This window comes from Microcaecilia unicolor, chromosome 2 (genome assembly GCF_901765095.1).
Source record: "Microcaecilia unicolor chromosome 2, aMicUni1.1, whole genome shotgun sequence".
NCBI lineage: Eukaryota > Metazoa > Chordata > Amphibia > Gymnophiona > Siphonopidae > Microcaecilia > Microcaecilia unicolor.
Genome location: NC_044032.1, coordinates 661,367,535 through 661,389,032, shown reverse-complemented (window position 1 = coordinate 661,389,032; position 21,498 = coordinate 661,367,535). Strand labels below are relative to the sequence as shown.

Genomic DNA, 21,498 nt, shown 5'->3' with positions numbered 1-21,498 from the left:
ACTTTGAGGCCCGTAAATATTAATAATCCGCAACGCCACCCCGTGCCACAACACATCTAACACCAAACACCTCCCAATACCTAACTCTATCACTTTTTGAATATCTACATTATGTGTTTTAAATAGGATCCCTACCCCCCCATACCTTTCTCCTGCCAAACCCCAAACCGAAGGTCCCCATCTCCAGGCCCGTTGTGCCCGCCTAATCGCTTCTAGCGTTTGTAGCCGTGTTTCCTGAAGCAGAATACAGTCTGCCTGTATCTTAGAGAGGCCATCAAAGGCCAAACATTGCACCCTCTGGGAAGCCACACTCGCCACATTCAATGTGGCAAACAAAAAAACAATTCCTGCCATTACCATCATTGAGTAGAAGGTATCCTCTGCTCACCTCCTTCCTGCATATCTGCCCTCTGCAGCACCCCACTACCAACGCCCTGCACCCCTTCTGCAGAATCCCTTCCTTCCTCCGCCCAATCCCGATCACCAAGTTTAAAACCCTTATCCTTCCCTTCCCCCTCCCCCCTCCTTTCTTCCTCCCCTTCTTCTTCTTAGAGTCATCCAGACCACCATCTCCCCTCTCACAAAAGAAGGCCCCCACCCCCCCTCCCCTACTTGCTCCCTAACTCTGAGCTGCTCCCCTCCCCCCCCACCCCCCTTACCTCATTCCCATCACCCCTTTTACCCTGTTCCTGTCTAGATCTGATCCTATCAGACCGCCTCTTAATCCCTTCTCCTTCTCCTGTCCCCTTCTTCTCCACTCCCTCTACTTCCAACCCCCCCCTCCTCCTTCGTTCCCAACCCCTACCATCCGGACCTTCCCCCCCTTCTTCTTACACCTACCACCCTCTCCCTGTTCCACCTCAAATTTCCTCTTCCCTTCATCCCCCCCCAGGACTCCCTCTCCCTCCCCTCCCCCACCTTCCTCGATCTCCTCCTCCCTACCTTCCTCTTCCAGAATCTGAAAACGGTTCTCCACCCTACACTCCTGTGATCCAAATCCCGAGCCACCCAACTCCTCCCTACCCTTCCCCTCAGCCCCCCTTTGTTTCTTACGAACTTGAACCCAACCCCCTTCTCCCTCCCCCCGTTCCCTCACCTGTTCCTCCCCCCCGTACCCCTGAAACCTCTTCCTCCCTCCTCCCCTTCTGCAGCTTCCCTACTCCCTGTACCTCCGGGCCCTGACCCTGAAACCGCCCTCCCCCCACCCCCCCCTCCTGGACCAAACTCCCCCGTCCCCCACCCTCTTCCCCCTCATTATGAAAAGCCCTCGGGCAATTCCGAAAGGCATGCCCCAGATCCCCACAAAGATTGCACCGGATAGAGGAACATTCTTCCGAAAGGTGATCCTTAGACCCACACTTTGCACACTGCTGTACCGGGCAGGACATGCTAAAGTGGCGGAAAGACCCACACCTAAAACATTGTCTTGGCTGTCCTTTATAGAAGCACAGGATCCTATCTCTCCCGATAAAAGCTGCCGAGGGAATATGCTGGACCACCTGACCCACCTGTTTAATCCTAACTAAAGCCCCCCACCCCCCTGCCCATACTCTACTTGGATCCGGGAGCTTGGTTAGTGGAGTTCTCAATTCAGCATACCGCTGAACCCAGAAGGCCAGGTCCGCCACTGAGATGGATTCATTCCAGACTAAAAGGGTCACCTGCACCAGATCAGGTCTGCTTATCGGAATCACCCTATAATTTCTCCATTCCCCCCTCCCTCGAACTTCTTCGTACTTTTCCCAAAACACCTCCATCCCCCTTGAGTCAAAAAACTAACATCATATTCCGGAATGTTAGCCGGGTGGATGCAAGCATATAAATCTTCTGGAATAAACCCTAGCCCTAGTACCAACTGCAAAACCTTATCCCGGGATGGCATACCCCCCTCCCCCACCCATTTGAGCTGAACGACATTTCGGCGTTTGGGGATCTGCCCCTGCCCCCTCCCTCCTCCTCCAAACCCGTCTCCTCCCCTACCCGTAAAAACCTAACCTCCCCCTCCCCTGCTCTCCTTCCCCCCTCACCACAGCCGCAAAAGATACCGACATCTTCCCCTCCCCACCCCCGCTCTTCCCTGACCTGGAACCGTCCCGACCATCCAAACCCATGCCCTTCTTCAACTGCCCCTTCTGAGCTGTCCCCATGCCCCCACCCCCTCTACCTTCTGCAGCCTGCCCTGGCACCACCCCCCTCCCTTCCTCCCCCCTCCTCTGATCACAGACTGCCACCTCCATAGCTTCAAAAGAACACCCATTCTGTCCCTCTTCTCTTACCAATCCCCCACCCTGCTCATCCACCCCATCCAAAGCAGTCTTCCCCCCCAAGTCCAAACTGAAACCATTTACTAGACTGTCACTGTTCTCCAGATTTTGTCCACAGGGGAGATCCCTGCTTATCTGTTCAGAAGAAACCTTGCACTCCTGCTCCCTCTGAATATCCTGCTGCTCAGGCTCCTCTGCTCCCAGCTGGCTGTCTGTTGCATTCTGCTCAGAAGGGTCCCGCGCGAGACCAGTCACTGTGTTATGAGAGGAATTTCCCCTTGCTTCCTCCTGATTGGCAGAAACCTCCTGTCTTTCCAGCTCTGGAAGGCAGGATTCGCCAGAGCCTGCTTGCCCAGCTGCAGCTACTCCTTGTAATTTAGCAACAGTTCCTGCACTCAGGGAGCCTGTAGAGTGCACCTGTGTTTGCAAGCACAGCTCTTCTGCTGGCAACAGTTCTTCCACAAATGCACCTTCAACCAGAGTAAAACTGTCCTTTGTACCTTCTCCTGTCCTGCCTTCTTCAGGAAACCTTCTTTCTGTAAGACTAGGAACACTTGTCTGGAGCTCTTGTATGAAAAAGTCTCTATCTCTGGTTTCCATAGCCTGCAAATGTGTAGGAGCCTTTTGAAGCTCTTTCTCTGTCCTTGTAGGCTCCAGAGATACTATGGACTCCCTGCTGCCTCCTCCCCTCTCATTACCAGAAGCAGCCATCACAGTAAGTGCACCAGAATCTGTTTGACTTGCTAAGCCCTTCATAAATTGCAGTGTATGTCCAGTGTTTGTAGCTGGCAAGTCCTCACTCACACACTGTTGTTGTTGAAAAAGTTCTGCTGTATATACTGGGGAAACCTGACTCTGAGATTTTGCTGTGCCTTGTGCCATTCTCTCCTGGTTTATGTAAAGTTCCCTTAAGGGATTATCAGTATTCTTCTTTAATGAAACCAAAGTCTTTTCTTTGTGTTGAAGCTGCTTTAACAAACGAGCTTCTTCTTTCTTGTAAATGTCCTGTTTATCTCCCGGGGCCAGCCTAGTCATGGCTTTTGCCATCTTCAGCCGTTTCCCCTGCTCCTCTATGTCTTTCTCCAGGGCTTTAATCATTCGCACCCTTTGTACCACTTCTTCAGCCAAGTGCCCCGGTCCTTCACTCACCGACCGTACACCATCCTCCCTGTCTTCATCCTCCTCCTCCTCCGACCAATCACTATCATAGTCCTGTACGCCCGGACCCGGCTGAAGCTCCTGGTGTACCACCATCGGCTCCTCTCCTTCCTCCGTCTGGAGGCCCGAGGCCCTCCCTATCCACTTCCCCCCTCCATGTTCTTCAGGCTCCCTTTCCGGAAACCGCTGGGTCATGGAGGAGGTACCTGTTACCTCTTCATCTCGGAGACGCTGAGCCCTGCGGTCCACAGGGCTCCTTTCTCTGCTCCCCGAGGCTGGACTGAGCTGCACACAACCCTTCCGGGCCTTCTGGTCCGTAGGGCCCAGAGGCCCCATGTCCTGGGCCTTTCCTGGGAAACTCTTCCCCGGGCCTCTCTGCCCACCTGGGGAAGGAGCCAGCCCAGCACCCTTCCTGCTCTCTAGAGACCGAGCCTTCAAGCACACGTCCTTCTCTCACCAAGTCTAGGCTGGAATGCCCTCCCGCAGGAGGTGGTGCAGATGAAAACGGTAATGGAATTCAAAAATGCATGGGATAAACATAAAGGAATCCTGTTTAGAAGGAATGGATCCACAGAAGCTTAACGGAGATTGGGTGGCAACACCGGTAATTGGGAAGCAAAGCTAGTGATCAGCAGACTTCTACAGTCTGTGCTCTGAAAATGGCAAGGACAAATCAAGGTCAGGCATACATATAAAGAAGCTCATATAATTAGTTTATCTTGGGTAGACTGGCTGGACCGTACAGATATTTATCTGCCGTCATCTACTATGTTACTATGAGATATGGCCATGTTTCGTTTGTTAGGTTGATTATTCACAGGGAAGGGAAAGGGAAAAGTAGATGGGAATTGCTTGGGGACAGGAAAGGAAGGGAGAGAGTGCAATAAAGATGAGAGGAAGGGAGTAAGTGAGAAGGAATGGCAGGGAAAGTAGAGTGCAAGGTTGGAAGGCAGGGGAAGGAGAAAGAGAGAGTTCATGGACAGGAGGGGGATTGGCAAAGGGAATGGAGGGGGCAAGGAGTGAAGGTAGAGGGAAAGAAAAACTTGCATGCCCACAGTCACGCACAAACGATGCCAACATGTACCTATCTCAATTGCAGGAGAGAGAACAGGAAATGAAAAGGAGGGTGACAGGGAAGATATAGGAAGAAAGGTGGATGGCAGAAAAGGGTGGAGTTGGCAGGAGGGAGAGTGGCATAGGCTTAATGAAGGTGGGAGAACTGGCGTTCCTAGCCTCCATGACACCTAGGGCGGATCGTCGATGCGCCTCCCCCCGGGTGCAGCGCGGCCCCCCCTCCCCACGAAATGACACCTCCCCACAAAATGTCACCTCCCCCCCCCCGGCGAAATGTCACCCCCCCTGGTGAAATGACACCCCCCCCCCGGGTGCACGCCGCTGGGGGGGGTGCCACGGCGCGCGCCTGTCGGCTGAGTCCGAGTTCGCTAACTTCGTTCGTTCGTTCGCTGCAGCTCCCTCTGCCCCGGAACAGGAAGTAACCTGTTCTGGGGCAGAGGGAGCTGCAGCGAATGAACGAACGAACAAAGTTAGCAAACTCGGACTCAGCCGACAGGCGCGCGCTGCGGCACCCCCCCAGTGGCGTGCACCTGGGGGGGGTGTCATTTCGCCGTGGGGGAGGTGTCATTTTGTGGGGAGGTGTCATTTCATGGGGGGGGGGGCCGCGCTGCACCCGGGGGGAGGCACATCGGCGATATGAGGGGTGATATGAGTATATCGGTCAAGGCGGAAGATAAGACGTGCAGCAGAGTTCTGAACGGACTGAAGGGGGGATAGATGGCTAAGTGGTAGGCCAGTGAGGAGTAGGTTGCAGTAGTCAAGGCGAGAGGTAATGAGAGAGTGGATGAGAGTTCGGGTGGTGTGCTCAGAGAGGAAGGGGCTAATTTTGCTAATGTTATAGAGGAAGAAGTGACAGGTCTTGGCTATCTGCTGGATATGCGCAGAGAAGGAGAGGGAGGAGTCGAAGATGACAACGAGGTTGCGGGCAGATGAGACGGGGACGATGAGGGTGTTATCAACTGAGATAGAGAGTGAAGAGAGAGGAGAAGTGGGCTTGGGTGGGAAGACAATAAGTTCGGTCTTGGCCATGTTCAGTTTCAGGTGGCGGATGGACATCCAGGCAGCAATGTCGGATAAGCAGGCGGTGAACGTGCTGTTCACCGCCATTGCCTTGACTTTCTTTCATCTCAGGCTATTCTTGATCCACTTCAATCTGGCTTTCGCCCCCTTCATTCAACTGAAACAACGCTTGCTAAAGTCTCCAGTGATCTGTTCCTAACCAGATCCAAAGGTCTTTATTCTATCCTCATCCTTCTCGATCTATCTGCTGCTTTTGACACTGTTGATCACAGCCTACTCCTTGATACGCTGTCCTCACTTGGATTTCAGGGTTCTGTTCTTTTCTGGTTTTCTTCTTATCTCTCCCAGCGTACCTTTAGTGTATACTCTAGTGGATCCTCTTCTACTTCTATCCCACTGTCAGTTGGTGTACCTCAGGGATCTGTCCTGGGACCTCTTCTCTTCTCCATCTATACTTCTTCCCTTGGTACTCTGATCTCATCCCATGGTTTTCAGTATCATCTTTACGCTGATGACTCCCAGATCTACCTCTCCACACCAGAAATCTCAGCCAAAATCCAGGCCAAAGTATCAGCCTGCCTGTCTGACATTGCTGCCTGGATGTCTCAGCGCCATCTGAAACTAAACATGACCAAGACTGAGCTTCTTATCTTTCCCCCTAAACCAACCTCTCTTCCTCCCCCCATTCTCTATTTCTGTGGATAACACTCTCATCCTTCCTGTCTCATCAGCTCGTAACCTTGGGGTCATCTTCGACTCCTCCCTCTCCTCCTCTGCACATATTCAACAGACTGCTAAAACCTGTCGTTTCTATCTCTATAATATCAGCAAAATTTGCCCTTTCCTTTCTGAGCACACTACCAGAACCCTCATCCACGCTCTTATCACCTCTTGCTTAGACTATTGCAACTTGCTTCTCACAGGTCTCCCACTTAGCCATTTCTCTCCTCTTCAATCTGTTCAAAATTCTGCTGCACGACTAATATTCTGCCAGGGTCATTATGCTCATATTAGCCCTCTCCTCAAGTCACTTCACTGGCTTCCTATCCGTTTCCGCATACAGTTCAAACTCCTATTATTGACCTATAAGTGCATTCACTCTGCAGCTCCTCAGTACCTCTCCACTCTCATCTCTCCCTACATTCCTCCCCGGGAACTCCGTTCACTGGGTACATCTCTCTTATCTGCACCCTTCTCCTCCACTGCTAACTCCAGACTCTGTTCCTTTTATCTTGCTGCACCTTATGCCTGGAATAGACTTCCTGAGCCGGTATGTCAAGCTCCATCTCTGACCGTCTTCAAATCTAAGCTAAAAGCCTACCGTTTTGATGTTGCTTTTAACTCCTAACCCATGTTCACTTGTTCAGAACCCTTATTTTATCATCCTCACTTTAATATTCCCCTTATCTCTTATTTGTCCTGTTTATCCGTCCTAATTAGATTGTAAGCTCTGTCGAGCAGGGACTGTCTCTTCATGTTCAAGTGTACAACGCTGCATACGTCTAGTAGCGCTATAGAAATAAGTAGTAGTAGTAGTCTTTGGCTGTCTGATAATCCCCTGCCAATAGATCTGGAGGAGAGAGGAGAATCCTGTTGGAAGGAGAGTAACCTCTGGCTGACCATGAAGGGGCTACATGACAAAGTCATAACCAGTGAATTACAAGTGATAAGGGTGGGCAGAAAAAGAGTCCCAGCCCGGGAGCAGTGGGATTGGAGCCAGGGAGAGCTCAGTCCCAGGTCCAGGGTGCATCTAGAGAGAGATCAGCACTGAAGAAGGGTCAGACAGTGAGGGGTCTTAGCCAGTGGGAGATAATTTAAATGGGAAAGGAGAAAACAGCCTTTGGGATTTAACACTGCCTCCCAGGATACGCACGGACAGAAGTTGTCTGCAACCCTGTACATATACCCATGAAGAAAGAGGTATAGGTGTTCCCCCTGGAACAACAGAAGCTTGAGACTAAGTTATAAAGAGTGTTAGTCAATTGTGTTGCTATTAAATCAAGTTGCCTTTTGCCTGTTGCAGAAGTTCATTAAAAGTTGAGTTGTCGTTAAGCCTCTGGAGCAGTGGCGTAGCTACGTGGGGCCACGGGGCCTGGCCCCCCCACATTTCATCTGGGCCCCTGGTTTTGCTGGAGGATGTGAGAGGGTAGAGAGAGCAGGGCAGGGAGCACAGCAGCACAGGAGACCAGCGCTGGAGAAGGCTTCAGCTGGCGGGGGTTGGGGCACTCCCCGTCAGCCAAGGTATTTGCTGCAGTGGTGGGTGGGGAGCGGCAGGGCAGCGGGGGGTGGGGGGGGGGAGAGGCAGTGGTGGCAGACTAAAATGTGTCCCCCCACCTCGGGCTCTGGCCCCCTCCCACCGTGAGGTCTGGCTACACCTCTGTGCAGCATTGTTCCTGGGCTGAAGAGCTGAGCAGAACCCAGAACAGGTAAAGTGTGTTCCAAACTTCCAGATCGCTATTCTGGACCATTGACCCACCCCAGCTTGACCGCAAGTGGACTGGATTTGATGTGTGTGGTACGAATGGCCTGAGTATAAGCGTGGACTATGAGCTCTGAAGGAGTGAGAGAGACAGATTTCTTTTGTGGCCCGGGTTACATTGAGATTAACAATAAAAGAAAAAAGTGTGAACGAAAGTGTAGGAGTTGGCATCACATTACAGGACTGGACAGGAGGAGCCAGACACTTGTACAGACACCTTGATCCTTGATTTGGCAAACTGAGAATTGCCATCTACCCTGATAATTTAAAAAATGTCCTCCACATTCTGGACCTTCCCAATAGAAGGCAGGAATTTTCTCTTGTACACAAAAGAAAGTGAACAGTCACTGTTATCTCATCCTTCATCCATGACAACGTATTACAGTAAGAATCAAATGGGAAAAAAGAGGAGACAAGACTCACCTCAGAATGTCAGAGTAACTAATACGTGTAAAGACTCCCAGAAACCTCTGCACTTCATCCATCACAAGGGCTGGGTCACTTCTCCAGAGCTGCCCATCAATAATCAACAACTGTAAGATAGAAAACAAGGACAAAGCTCTGGAGAACATGAAGTACACCAAGAGACAGCCATGCGTGTGGAGCAAAGACACACATGTGATCAGATTCTATAAAATCTGGCTGCAGTAGCAGATGCACAGAGCCGACCTCACCGTACAACTTGAAGGGTAGATAGTGGTGTGGAGTCTTGTGTCATGGATGGGGGCCCTGAAGCCCCAGTATTTGGAAGTGGAGGTAGGGGAGCCAGCATTTGTCCCTCTCTCTCTCTCTCCTCTGCCCCTCCCCCATGGTATAGCATCTCTCTGTCTCTCAAAACCACTTTGGTTGTACTATAGAAAGGCTGTATATCAAATCCATGACTCTTTACTCTCTCTCTCACTCCTTTCCTGGGTCCAGTGTCTGTCCTACTCTTCCCTCTCACCCTTCCATCCATTTATTTGATCTCTTTTCCCTCCACGCATCCTTCTCATCTCACCATCTGTGCCCCCCCATGGGTCCAGTGTTTATCTCCCTCTTTCCCATCCACTCATCTGACCTCTCTCTCCTTACCCCCCCCCCCAATGGTATGGCATCTCTTTCACCCTTCCCTCCCTCCCTATTCACAGGTACAGCAGCTTTTGCTGTCTTCACTACCCCCCCCCCCCCCCCCACAAGTGGGGTGCCAGCAGCATCAGCAACATGAAAGAACATTGTCTTTGGCCAGCCTCAGAAGCTTTCCCTCTGCAAAGACTTCCTGTTCCCACGTAGGCAGGGTGCTGCTGCAGAGGGACAATTTCCAGTGACGTGACAAGGGCCTCTTCCTAGTGAGTGTGGATATATTTATTGTGGACCCCTGATGCAGGCAAATTATCATCGAAACACTGCCCATGTCGGGTCTTTCTAATAGAGAAACTTCCATTGTCCTGTTCCTAAAGATCCTTTTGTGCTCTTTTCTGTTCTATTTGGTTGGTGTACTTTGGTCCCTCTCTTTTTTCTCTATGCTGCTGACATTGTCAGAGCCCCACCTAATGGTTGGAGGACTGCAGCATTGCAATGGGAAGGGAGAGACAGAAATACTGGACCTTGCAGGGTTCCTGTGGATATGTCGGACACAGGCACCAGGTTCTGTAACTGGGGTGGCAAGCCATTATTTTAGGGTGACACTTGCCACACCATAACAACGCCAACAGTCCTATTGTGGATTAAGAATTGGTTAAAAGCTAGAAAACAGAGAGTAGGGTTAAATGGTCAGCATTCTCAATGGAGAAGGGTAGACAGTGGGGTTCACCAGAGGTCTGTGCTGGGACCACTGCTTTTTAACATATTTATAAATGATCTGGAAACAGGAATAATGAGTGAGGTGATTAAATTTGCTGAAAACACAAAGTAAGTCACAGTTGTTAAATCACAAGAGGATTATAAACAACTGCAAGAGACTGGGAGACTGGGCATTCAACTACTATGACATTTAATGTGAGCAAGTACAAAGTGAGGGTAGGGTTATTCACCTCAATTGAGGAGGTGAATAGTGGAGTGCCACAGGGATCAGTACTGAGACTGGTGCTATTTAACATATTTATAAATGATCTGGAAAACAGAATGACGAGTGCGGTGATTCCGGAGATGGGAAGGCGGTAGAATGAGAGGGCATGAAATGAGATTGAAGGGGGGCAGACTCAAGAAGAATGTCAGGAAGTATTTTTTCACGGAGAGGGTGGTGGATGCTTGGAATGCCCTCCCGCAGGAGGTGGTAGAGATGAAAACAGTAACGGAATTCAAACATGCGTGGGATAAACATAAAGGAATCCTGTGCAGAAGGAAGGGATCCTCAGGAGCTTAGCCTAGAATGGGTGGCAGAGCTGGTGGTTGGGAGGCGGGGCTAGTGCTGGGCAGACTTATACGGTCTGTGCTAGGGCTGGTGGTTGGGAGGTGGGACTAGTGCTGGGCAGAATTATACGGTCTGTGCCGGGGCTGGTGGTTGGGCGGCGGGGATAGTGCTGGGCAGACTTATATGGTCTGTGCCAGAGCCGGTGATGGGAGGCAGGGATAGTGCTGGGCAGACTTATACGGTCTGAGCCAGAGCTGGTGGTGGGAGGCGGGACTGGTAGTTGGGAGGCGGGGATAGTGCTGGGCAGACTTATACGGTCTGTGCCCTGAAGAGGACAGTACAAATAAAAAAGTAGCACATATGAATTTATCTTCTTGGGCAGACTGGATGGACCGTGCAGGTCTTTTTCTGCCGTCATCTACTATGTTACTATGTAAATTTGCAGATGACAAAACTATTTAAGGTTGTCAAAACATATGTGGACTGTGAAAAATTGCAGGAAGACGTTAGGAAATAGGAAAACTGGGCATCCAAATGGCAGATCAAATTTAATGTGGACAAATGCACAATGGGAAGAATAATCTGAATCATTTTTACCTGATGCTAGGGTCCACCTTGGGGGTCAGTGCCCAAGAAAAAGATCTATGTGTGTGTGGTGGCGGTGGCCAAAAAAAGCAAACAGGATGCTAGGAATTATTAGGAAAGGGATGGTAAATAAGACCAAGAATACAATAATGCCTTTGTATCGCTCCATGGTGTGACCACACCTCGAATATTGTGTTCAATTCTGGTCACCACATCTCAAACAAGATACAGTGGAATTAGAAAAGGTACAGAGAAAGGTGACAAAAATGATAAAAGGGATGGTATGACTTCCCTATGATTAAAGGGTAAAGTGGGTAGGCCTCTTTAGCTTGGAGAAGAGATGGATAAGAAATGTTTTTTGAGGGTGGGAGGGGGTTAGTGAACACTGGGGTAGTAAGGGGAGGTCATCCCTGATTCTCTCTGGTGGTCATCTGGTCAGCACTGGTGTCAGCTAAACGCACTGTGATTGCCTGAGAGAGACCTGGAGGGGCATAATCAAAAGGGGCGTCCAAATAGTTTTGATTTGGGTGTCCTCGCACGTCCTGATCCCCGATTCTCTCCGGCAGTGGTTATTTCGGGCACGTAAGAAAAACATGTCCAAAAAGGACGTCCATCACAAAATCTGAAGAAAAAAACATCCAAGTGCTCGTCAGGGACGTCCTTTTTTTTTTTTGAGAGTGACGTGTATGAAGCCATCTTTGGCATGCGCAGAGGAGCAACATAATGATTGGCTGCTCTGCGCATGCTCAGCTGGCCAACTGGCTTCCCCCCTCCTTAGGAAGGAAATCGCGTGCAAATGAGCTAACAGCGAGCAGCTCATCTGCATGTGATTTCCTTCACGCGTGCCCATTTTTTACTGATTTGCTAAGGGATCGGTAAGGGAAGGGCTCTTTCCGTGGAGTTAGGACATCTGGTTGTGTGGAGGAGTGGCCTAGTGGTTAGGGTGGTGGACTTTGGTCCTGAAGAACTGAGTTCAATTCCTGGCACAGGCAGCACCTTGTGAATCTGGGCAAGCCACTTAACCCTCCATTGCCCACTGCATTGAGCCTGCCATGAGTGGGAAAGCACAGGGTACAAATGTAACAAAAATAAAATTCACTGTTGCAATCCCATTTGATGTCATAACAACTTGCACAGCATGCTGAATGAAGGCAGTGTTTAAAGCAAAAGATCAAAGTGTTCAGCTGTTTATCAGGTAAGGAATAAGATCCATTTTTTGTGGTTCAAATCAAGCATAATTGCTAGCAGTGACCAATCTTGTTTGTGTTGATCATATAAACAAGATGTTTTGGTTTTAAACACTGCACTGCCATCTAGTGGCACAACTGCAAATTGTATCTTTGGAAGTTTATTTTGGGCCCAATACAAAGCCTGCGGTGATTTAGCGCTTTGCTGACTGCTATGAGTGTTACACCTGGAAATTCAATACCAGCCTATATCTGTCTGAACTCTGGCATTGAATTTGAAAACATGCTGGCTAAGTGTAGGGTTACCATATTTGCAGAGACAAAAAAAGAGGACAGAAAAAATAAAAATGGTTGCTACCTTTGCTAAAGAAATATTTAATCGTAGCTGTTAGTTAACGAACACACATCAAACAGTGACTTACTTACACTACAGCAGCAGACAATCTACTTTTCAAAAACTTCAGGATTTGAGTATGGCCAAGTCTGAGCCCAAACGTACTTATCAGAAGAGTGCCTATCCCTCATCAACTTTGTCTGACTTCTGAGATACCTGTGAAAGTCTTTGCATGACATACGTTTAAAGTTGTGCAGCACAAACAACATTCCTTTGATGGATTCAACCAGCAGGGGATCAGCAAGAACTTTCTCTCTCTTCAGCACCCCCACAGACTAATAGGCCAGAGATGGTTTCTCTCATTATGTGGAAAGCCTACCACGAAAACCCATAATGACTAGAACACCACCCTTACACCCCTTTATTCAGAATGTCTTACTGTATAACTGCATAACCTGATCCTTGTCTTCTTTTATCCATTTCTAACACCAAGTGTATTCCTTCTCTGTTATGGCGATGCCGTAACAGATCTCTGTAAGCCACATTGAGCCTGCAAATAGATGGGAAAATGTGGGATACAAGTGTAATAAATAAAAAAATAGGCACATCAAAGAAAAAGAGGACATTTCCCTAAAAATTAAAAATCCTGGAGGACATTATCTGAAGAAGTCCAAAAAGACGACCCTAGTTAAGTGCAATATTTGGCACTTAACTGCATAAAAGATAGGTCCGTGTTTTATCTGATCCTAAGTGATGACTTTGCCCTCAGAATGCCCATAAAATACCCATTTTCAGCTTGGGCAGTTGTGAAGAGAAAGGGCGAGATGGTGGACGCAGGGTAGAGGAGAAGAAGGAAGAGAAACAGAGAGATAATGGGGAAGGAGGGAGAGATGCTAGATGAGAGGGCATTTCGGAAGAAAGAGAAATAAGCTGGAACAAGGGATAGGATGGAGGGAAGCAAGAGGGAGAAATGTTGAGTCTGGGGGTGGAAGGGAAGGATACATGCTGAACAATGAGATGAAGGGAGGAAAGAGATGCTACATCAAGGGGAGGAAAGAAGAAGAACAGAAAAGAGAGGGAGGAGGAGAGATGGACCCAATGCGGGTGGAGTAAGAGGGAAAAGAGAGGTAAAGGAGCTATGCACCTGGGAGCAATTTGTGAAGTCCACTGCAGTGCCCCCTAGGGTGCCTGGTTGGTGTCCTGGCATGTCATGGGGACCAGTGCACTACAAATGCTGGCTCCTCCCATGACCATTTGGTCGTTTCTGAGATGGTCGTCCTCGGTTTCCATTATCGCCAAAAACTGGGAACGACCATCTCTAAGGACAACCATCTCTAAGGTCGACCTAAATGTTGAGATTTGGCCGTCCCCAACCGTATTATCGAAACGAAAGATGGACGTCCATCTTGTTTCGATAATACGGGTTTCCCCGCCCCTTTGCTGGAATGTCCTTAGAGGTGGATGCCCTTAGAGATGGTTGTCCCTGTTCGATTATGCCCCTCCACGTGCTCGAACCGACTGTCGCATCAGGTATCCTGCACAAGGCAGTAAGGAGATGTGAATGTGTGGACTGAAGTCCACGTCACAGCCTTGCTAATTTCTTCAATGGAGGCTAACTACAAGTGTGCTACCTACATAGCCATAGGTCTGATATTGTGAGTCATGACATGACCCTCCAGGGTCAGTCTAGCCTGTGCATAAGTGAAAGAAATGCAATCTGCCAGCCAATTATAAATTGTGCATTTCCCGATGGCGACTCCCATCCTGTTGGGATCAAAAGAAACAAAAATTTGGGCAGACTGTCTGTGGGGCTTAGTCCGCTCCATGTAATAGGCCAGTGCTCACTTGCAGTCCAAGGTATGCAAGGTGCTCTCACCAGGCATGAGGTCAGGGAAAGAATGTTGGCAAGGCAATCAACTAGTTCAAAAGGAACTCCGACACAACCTTCAGTAGGAACTTAGGATATGTATGGAGGACTACTCTATTGTGATGAAACTTAGTGTAAGGTGCAACCATTACTAAGGCCTGAAGTTCACCGACTCTACGAGCTGAAGTAACAGCCACCAAGAAAATGACCTTCCAGGTCAAGAACTTCAGATGGGAGGAAGTCAGAGGTCCGAAAGGAGATTTTATCAGCTGGGTGAGAACGACGTTGAGGTTTCATGACACAGGCGGAGGTTTGACAGGGGGCTTTGACAAAAGCAAACCTCGCATGAAGCGAACAACTAGAGGCTGTCCAGGGATGGGCCAACCCTCTACATGGTGATGATAAGCACTAATTGCACTGAGGTGAACCCTTATGGAGACTCAGAGAGATGTAGAAGGTATTCAAGCAGGGTCTGTGTAGGGCAGGAAATAGGTATCAGATTTTTTATTTTAGAATGCCGTTTTTTTAAAATAATTTTCACCAGTATGGCTATATTTATATATTTTTTTAAACTAAGAGTCCTTTTACTAAGCGCTGGTAGAAAGTGACCTTAGCAGGCCCTTATGTGGGGTTTTCTCATGCTACGGCCAATTTTCCCATTTTCCCTATTAACAGCCATGTGCTAGTGTTGCCATTAAAAACAATTCATTCATGAGCATTTACTGACACAGTAAGGGCTCATGATCTAATCCTAAGAACATAAGAGTAGCCATACTGGGTCAGACCAATGGTCCATCTAGCCCAGTATCCTGTTTTCCAAACAGTGGCAAAGCCGAGTCACAAGTACCCGGCAGAAACCCAAATCGTGGCAACACTCCATACTAGAAATCCCAGGATAAGCATTTGCTTCCCATGTCTGTCCCAATGGCAGACTATGGGCTTAAACAGGAAGAGTATAAGGAAGGAGCAACAGCCCAGCTTAAAGTACTGAGAGAAAAGACCAACAAATTGAGAAAAATAAAATTAATTCTGAAAAGTGCTCTAACATCTAAGAAAAAGATACAGGCCATCAACCAGCTTACAATGCCCTTATGCTTGTATAATTTTGGAATTGTGGACTGGCCTCTTAACTACCTTGGAAAATTAGATACATGAACAAGAAAACGACTCCACATCCGAGGTTGTCTATAGGAATCAGTGTATGCCAAAACTGTACATTCCTAGAGCTGAGGACTTCTGAGAGAAGATGTCTTCTCTGGGTAAGTGAACATTATTTTGCTCTGTGCTTTGGTGATTTAAAGACTGGGATAAAGGAGAAATCGTAGGCTTATTGATAAAGATACTTTGATTAAAAAAAAAAACAGCAAACTTTATTTATTAACTAGTTTAAATAGTGTAAAACCCTTTTCTCTATAGTTTTAAACTTGAACTTTCTGTCAGAGAGTGAAAATTAACGGTTACAGTCTACTGCTTTAATAGATATATAGAACACCAGCCAAAGAAATTTCTGGTCCTGGTGTAATCTCCCTAAAATAACATAAACCTTCTCAATATCAGGCATATTGTGAAGTTTATACAACTGTCATTCCAGGTCACCCTGCAGTAACTTCCAAAACAAGGATCCTACCTTTCAAAAGGCAGTGTTCTAAATATTATAGCAGACCCTAAAACATCAATCTATTTATTGGAAAAACTCAACAAGCTAGATCGCTACATAGAAAATTCAGGGGAATAGAATACCTAGCCTTGGTCACTCACATAGAACACAAATACCAAATACAGATTAAGTGACTGCAAACTAGAAATACAAATATCTATGCTAAAAACCCACCTTTTTGATGCTGCTTTTAACTCCTAACCCTTATTCACTTGCTCAGAACCCTTATTTTATCATCCTCACTTTAATATTCCCTTATCTCTTGTTTGTCCTGTTTGTCTGTCCTAATTAGATTGTAAGCTCTGTCGAGCAGGGACTGTCTCTTCATGTTCAAGTGTACAGCGCCGCGTACGTCTAGTAGCGCTATAGAAATGATAAGTAGTAGTAGTAAATATGTAGATAGAAATTAAACTGAAAGCTCAAGAAGTCAGACCTTCCATGAAGACAACCACCAGAGAAAAAGCACCTGGAACCCAGGGCCCTCGCTCTAGGTGCTTTTTTAGCTAAAGTCAGGTGACCCTCAGCTCAGGGGGAGGAATGCTGGCTTCGGCCTAACCCCTGGTAAGCCTGTCCTCGGCTGAGAGGTGCCCAGCTCTCCCACCGGCTGCCTTTCAGGTGCTGTGGAGGACTTGCAGCTCATCTGCATATCCTTTACAGCCTTCTCCGGGGTGACTCCCAGGTCCACTCTGATCCACTCAGGGCCTCTGCTCTAGGTGCCGCACACCGTCTCTTTACATCTATTTTCTTCCAGTTACTACTTATGGCTCCAGTACACTTTCTCTTCTTGGTACTGTCCCTTCCTAATCTGTTTCTCCATCTGAAACCACTGTACACTGCAGGAACACATTGTCCACCCTCGTATTCATCATCTCACCATCTCTTTTGTCCTCTTTCTTCTACTCAGCTCTCAACCTTCAACATTTCCTTCCTTCCATTCATCTCTCTCCTTTCTATCTGAGTACATCTCGCCTTCGTCGCTGTCATCATACCTCTCCTACTCTTCTCCGTACTCATTTGCTCCTTCTCCTGGTCCTCCACATCAGCTCTCATCCTAATTGTGCAGGTCACACCATTCTGTCTCCAATCTAATTTCTGTCCCTCTCCTCCCCCCTTCTTCCCTGCCTTTCTCGTGTGCTCTGTGGAATGCCAACTCTGTCAGTAACAAACTTCCCTACATACATGACCTCTTTATCTCCCTTAATCTCCATCTGCTTGCCCTAATGGAAACTTGGCTTTGCCCTGAAGACTCTGCTTTAGTTGCAGCCCTGTGCCATGGAGGTTATCTTTTCTACCATACTCCTCGCCTGGTTGGCCGCGGAGGTGATGTCAGGCTACTACTTTCACCCTCTTGTAGATTTCAACCTTTTCTTCCACCTCAGTCTCACTGCTTTTCTTCCTTTGAAGTCCATTTCATCCATCTATTTGCTCCTCTGCCTCTCCAAGTAGCAGTCATTTATCGACTCCCTGATATAGTAACATAGTAGATGACGGCAGAAAAAGACCTGCATGGACCATCCAGTCTGCCCAACAAGATAACTCATATTTGCTGCTTTTTGTGTATATCCTACTTTGATTTGTACCTGTGCTCTTCAGGGCACAGACCGTATAAGTCTGCCCCATACTATCCCCGCCTCCCAACCACCAGCCCCACCTCCCAATCACCGGCTCTGGCACAGGCACAGACCGTATAAGTCTGCCCAGCACTATCCTCACCTCCCCACCACCAGCCCTGCCTCCCAACCACCGGCTCTGGCACAGACCGTACAAGTCTGTCCAGCACTATCCCCGCCTCCCAACCACCAGTCCCGCTTCCCACCACCGGCTCTGGTACAGACCGTATAAGTCTGCCCAGCCCTATCCCCGCCTCCCAACCACCAGCCCCGCCTCCCGATCTTGACTAAGCTCCTGAGGATCCATTCCTTCGGCACAGGATTCCTTTATGCTTATCCCACGCATGTTTGAATTCCGTTACCGTTTTCATTTCCACCACCTCCCGCGGGAGGGCATTCCAAGTATCCACTACTCTCTCCATGAAAAAATACTTCCTGACATTTTTCTTGAGTCTGCCCCCCTTCAATCTCATTTCATATCCTCTCGTTCTACCACCTTCCCATCTCCGGAAAAGGTTCGTTTGCGGATTAATACCTTTCAAATATTTGAACGTCTGTATCATATCACCCCTGTTTCTCCTTTCCTCCAGAGTATACATGTTTAGTTCAGCAAGTCTCTCCTCATACGTCTTGTAATGCAAATCCCATACCATTCTCGTAGCTTTTCTTTGCACCGCTTCAATTCTTTTTCCTTTCTCACTGACTTTGATGCTTGGCTTTCCTTCTTTCTTGAATCTTCATCTCCTTCCCTCATTCTTGGGGATTTTAACATTCATGCTAATGATCCCTCTGACTCTTATGCTTCTCAGTTTCTCACTTTAACATCCTCTTTCAATCTTCAACTGTGCTCCACTACCCCCACTCACCAGAAATGCCACTGTCTTGATCTTATCCTCTTCTCAAACTGCTCACTCTCCAGTTTCTGTGCCTCAGCTCTTCGCCTCTCTGACCATCATCTGATAACTTTCACACTTAAACACCCTCCTCCCCAGTCCCATCCAATCTTAACCAATACATTTAGGAATCTTCAGGCTATTGACCCTTCTACTCTGTCCTCCAGTGTTTCAAATCTCTTCTCTACCACTATGTTATCCAAGTCTGTCAATGAGGCTGTCTCTTCCTATAATACTATTCTCTCCTCTTCTCTGGATACTCTTGCTCCTCCCATTCCCCGTCCTGTAAAGTGTACCAAACCCCAGGCTTGGCTGACCTCCAGAATCCGCTACCTATGTTCCTGTGCCTGCTCTGCCGAATGCCATTGGCTGAAATCCCGTGCCAAAGCTGACTTCATACATTTCAAATTCTTGCTGACCTCCTTCCAGTTTGCACTTTTACTTGCCAAACAGGATTATATCCAGTTAACAAATACTCTTGGCTCAAACCCTCGACGTCTCTTTGCCACACTGAACTCTCTCCTTAAAGTGCATTCACCTCCAACTCCCTCTTCACTTTCTCCCCAGACTCTGGCTGAGTACTTTCAAGATATGGTTCACAAGATTAAACTTGAATTCTCAACCAGGTCACCTCCACCTCTCCTCCAATCCTACTCCCACCCATCTACTTAACACTATCTCTCCTACTGTCATCCCTCAATCTTTCACTGTCCACTGCGACTGTTCCTGATGCCTTCAAACATGCCGTAGTCACACCACTCCTTAAGAAACCTTCATTGGACCCTACCTGTCCTTCCAACTATTGCCCCATCTCCCTCCTCCCTTTCCTATCCAAGATACTTGAATGTGCTGTTCACCGCCGTTGCCTTAGCACATATAAGCACATAAGCACTGCCACTCTGGGAAAAGACCAAAGGTCCATCAAGCCCAGCACTCTGTCTCCGACAGCGGCCAATCCAGGCCCCAAGAACCTGGCAAAAAACCCAAAATTTAATAACGATCAATGGACTTTTCCTTCAGAAATCTGTCCAGACCCTCTTTAAACTCAGCAAGGCCAGCTGCCATCACTACCTTCTCCGGCAATGAGTTCCAGAGTCTTTCCTCTTAAGCTATTCTTGATCCACTTCAATCTGGCTTTCGCCCCCTTCATTCCACTGAAATAGCACTTGCTAAAGTGTCCAATGACCTGTTCCTGGCCAGATCCAAAGGCCTCTATTCTATTCTCATTCTTCTCGATCTATCTGCTACTTTTGACACTGTTGATCACAGCCTACTCCTTGATACACTGTCCTCACTTGGATTTGAGGGCTCTGTTCTTTCCTGGTTTTCTTCTTATCTCTCCCATCGTACTTTTAGTGTATACTCTGGTGGATCCTCCTCCACTTCAATCCCACTGTCAGTTGGTGTACCTCAGGGATTTGTCCTGGGACCTCTTCTTTTATCCATCTATACTTCTTCCCTTGGTACTCTGATCTCATCCCATGATTTTTAGTATTATCTTAATGCTGATGACACCTCCACACCAGAGATTTCAGCAGGAATCCAGGCCAAAGTATCAGCCTGCCTGTCTGACATTGCCGCCTGGATGTCTCACCGCCATCTGAAACTAAACATGACCAAGACTGAGCTTCTTATCTTTCCCCCTAAACCAACCTCTCTTCCTCCCCCCATTCTATATTTCTGTGGATAACACTCTCATCCTTCCTGTCTCATCAGCTCATAAACATGGGGCCATCTTCAACTCCTCCCTCTCCTTCTCTGCACATATTCAGCAGACTGCTAAAACCTGTCGTTTCTTTCTCTATAATATCACCATAATTCGCCCTTTCCTTTCTGAGCACACTACCAGAACACTTATCCACACTCTTATCACCTCTCGCTTAGACTATTGCAACTTGCTTCTCACAGGTCTCCCACTTAGCCATCTCTCTCCTCTTCAATTTATTCAAAACTAGTAAAAAAGGGCCGTTTCTGACAGAAATGAAATGGGCGCTAGGAAGGTTTTCCTCAGAGTGTGTATGTTTGAGAAAGAGTATGTGTGAGAGATGGAGTGTGTGTGTCAGAGTGAAAATGAGAGAGAGACAGAGACAGTGTGTGTGTTTGTGTGAGAGAGAGAGTGTGTGAGAGACAGAGTGTCTGTGTGTGTGAGACTGTGTGTGTGTGACAGAGAGCTAGAGTGTGATAAACGTAGTGTGTCAGAGAGAGTGTATGTGAGAGACAGTGAGTGTGTGCCCCCCTCTCGCAGGTCCCCCCCTCTTGCAGGGCCCCCCTCCCCACTCCCACCTCTCTGGTCTCAGGGCCCCCTCCCCACCTCCCTCTCCCCTGCCCCCCCAGCCATCCAAGTCCAGCGACCCTCCTCTCCCCCTGCCCCCCTGCAGCCACTCTTGTTCAGCGACTCTCCCCTCCTCCTCCCCCTGCCCCCCCTCCAGCCACCCATGTCCAGCGACCCTCCCCCCCCCCGCGCATCAAACCCCCTCGCCACCCGCAGCTGCCACTGGTAACGCTGTCTGGCCGCTGCTGCTTCTCCTGTTGAGAGCAGCGACTGCTACAAAAAGAAAAAAAGCCATAAATGTTTTTAAACCTGAAACGCGGCAACGTAGACAGCCATCAGGCATTGGCTGCCGACTCTGCAGCCACTCCTCTTCTCGCTTCCACGTCACTGCCCCTGGAGTAAGACCTCGGAGGAGCGCAGCGACGTGAGAGGCGAGAGGAGGAGCGGCTGCAGAGCCGACAGTCAATGCCTGATGGCTGTCTGCGGTGCCGCGTTTGAGGTTTAAAAACATTTATGGCTTTTTTTCTTTTTGTAGCAGCCGCTGCTGCTCAACAGGAGAAGAAGCAGCGGCCGGACAGCGTTACCAGTGGCAGCTGCGGGTGGAGAGGGGGTTGATGTGCTCCGTGGGGGGGAGGGAGTGGATGTGTTTTTTGGGGGGGGGGGGGGGGTTGATGTGCTGGGGGGGCTTGGGTGACGCGCCGAGGGGGTGTTTCAGCGGCGCACTCACAGCTGATTCCCAGGCAGGGGGAGGAGTAGGGAAACACGCGGA

General features: G+C 48.6%; 1 protein-coding gene across 1 annotated transcript in view; it reads right to left on the bottom strand.

Annotated features, from left to right (window-relative positions):
* The window catches only part of NDST4 (N-deacetylase and N-sulfotransferase 4), a 250,009-nt gene that overhangs the window by 28,794 nt on the left and 199,717 nt on the right, over positions 1 to 21,498 (bottom strand). The window contains 1 exon segment of the mRNA XM_030191802.1: positions 8,419 to 8,528. Within this exon segment, the coding sequence (XP_030047662.1) occupies positions 8,419 to 8,528 (110 nt within the window).